Source organism: Buceros rhinoceros, unplaced genomic scaffold (assembly GCF_000710305.1).
Source record: "Buceros rhinoceros silvestris isolate BGI_N320 unplaced genomic scaffold, ASM71030v1 scaffold36857, whole genome shotgun sequence".
Classification (NCBI taxonomy): Eukaryota; Metazoa; Chordata; class Aves; order Bucerotiformes; family Bucerotidae; genus Buceros; species Buceros rhinoceros.
In genome coordinates, this window is record NW_010422214.1 from 9,141 (window position 1) to 11,382 (window position 2,242).

Sequence of the window (2,242 nt, forward strand, 5' to 3'; positions counted from 1 at the left end):
AAGCATACCCTCCCTCCAAGAAACAGAAGCTCAAAGAAAATTAATAATTCCTGTGACATGCAGTTAAGTTTTAATGTATACAATAGTCACTTAACAGGAATACCAAAGGCTTTATCAATTGGAATTCTCAAGTTGGTATTACTTTATTAGGAAAGCTGTAGAAAGACTAAAACAGCTGCTCTAAAATGTAATTACAAAGGAAAACAAAGGTGAGATCATACTGTGCTTTAAAGGAAAGTTACATAGTTTAACTTGCATGGCACAAGCATACATAAGAAATGGGTACTCATAAAACCCGTTTCATTTTGTGTTATTGCTTCTTTTTTTAATTTTAAATCTGAGCAACTGGTTGCTGGTCTCTGCTGGAACCAAGATGGTCTTAATGGCAGCTGCTGTCCAGTAGTTGCATTTTGTTTAGCCAAGGAACAGTGTACACTACAAAGTTGCAAGTGGTGTGCTAAGGAGAGAAAGAAAAAAGCTGTTATCAGATTAAGAGCATAAGACAGTGTCACTGACCATTGTTCTACACTGATGCACCATCCCACACGATACAGAATGCATGCTACTTCTGCAGCTCTCTAGAAATGCACTCTCCTGACAAATATTCTACAACACTGGCGAGTGCCTGCTCAGGATGAATTGCTTCTCATAAAAAGTAACAGAGAAGCTGAGCAACCAGCACTTTGCAACACTGGGTTCCCTCCTCCACCCAATCCACACACAGGAAAGCTTTCAGCATGGGTGACACCCCAACATAAGCCCTCAGGCACAGGTGACCCCCCTGCACAGCCGCTCTGTATGTGTCAAACCCCTGCAGCTGTCCTAACAGCACACACAAGCTGCTAGCTAGGTACTCCAAGAAGCTAAAGCAGTCCTTAAAGAGCACTGCTATTAGCTTGGTGAGGACAGGCAAGAGGGGTAGTCCACCTACTGTGATCAGCTTAACCCAAAGCTCTATTCACACTAATTAATGTAAGTCCCCCAGGAAAGCATGTCAAGTCAAGCATGTTTACATCACCATGGGACAAGAGGAGCCAAGAATGGCACGGGGACTCAGGACACTGGACTGCGAGCCAGAGACCTGTAGGCTTAGTAAAGTTTCCTCCACATATCCTTGTGATCCAGACCACAAGCATTTTTTAATATGACTGAGGCACACAGTCCTCCATATACTACAGCCTCAGATCTCCACTTACTAAACAGGCTAAAAGGAAGGCCCTGCCCCCTCTGTCACCTCATCTGAGAAGACAAGTTCTGCAAGGGTATTATCTTGTTAAGTGTAAAGGCATGCAGTCTCTGATCTTGGCTAGAGCAGACAGGGGACACTGCCCATATTCCTCTATACTAAGCCAGCCAGAGGGAAGGGGTTGGAAACCTAAAGGCCAGCACACTGTGCTCTGGAGCTTACCTCAGCCATCTGTGGCGCATCATTGAAAGCACAGCTCTGCAGATCAGCTGCTGGCTTTGGGCAAGTTGTCCGGGCAATCTCAGCTTCTATTATGTACTTGAGTCCAGCCACAACCTGCAAGGAGACAAGTAGGAAGCAGCAGCTTTATTTGTAGAAGGGCTCTCTGATGGGAAAAGCCTAGCACAAAGGCAGACAGACCATTTGCTGGTTACACGATGGAAACCAGACTCCAAAAGAGGGGACTGCGTGTGACACAACCGCTACAGAAGAGGCACTTGCCTCCCTTCCAAGAACAGGAAACATAATCCAAATAAACAAGTTTCACAGTGCAGCTTCCTTGGCAAACAAGAGACGTGATGGCTCAGCAGCCGCCTCAGGAAGTTACTAGCTTTCCCAGTAACACACAGCACTCAAGGGCACTCAGACTGACAAAACCCAGGATATAAAAAACCAGCTTTTATTCATCTTCTGTGAAACAAAACAGCTTGAACAAGCCCTCAGGTTTGAGGTCTGCTCTTTCTCCAAATAAATGCCACAGGCCTCATTTTCAGTTGCCCCCCGGAAGGATCCAGGGCTGACCCTAACAGCCACCCACGGCGCCGGAGGCTGACAAGCCCATCCCAGCGAGGGACCGGCCGCCCGGGCACCCACCTGCCTCTTGGCGCTGATGATCCGCACCACGCGGCTGGCGTACATGTCGTTGCTGCCCTTGTTGTACTGCTCCATGGCGAAGCGCAGGGCCCGGTGCAGGCCGCTGTCGTTGGCGGTGTCAGTGATGGTCTCCGGAGCGCCCACGAGCGGGCCGCTCTCGCCGCCCAGCACGACACCGAGGAG

At 48.3% G+C, this 2,242-nt stretch overlaps 1 protein-coding gene across 1 annotated transcript; it reads right to left on the reverse strand.

Moving 5' to 3' along the window:
• Window positions 1–379: 379 nt before the first annotated feature.
• LOC104488242 (cystatin-like) lies at window positions 380–2,236 on the reverse strand (the record flags this gene model as incomplete). The annotated part of the gene is made up of 3 exons (XM_010139962.1): window positions 380–457; window positions 1,409–1,522; window positions 2,060–2,236. Coding segments are annotated over 3 exons (369 nt in total), but the record flags the coding sequence as incomplete, so codon positions are not given.
• Between the last annotated feature and the right edge of the window lie 6 nt (window positions 2,237–2,242).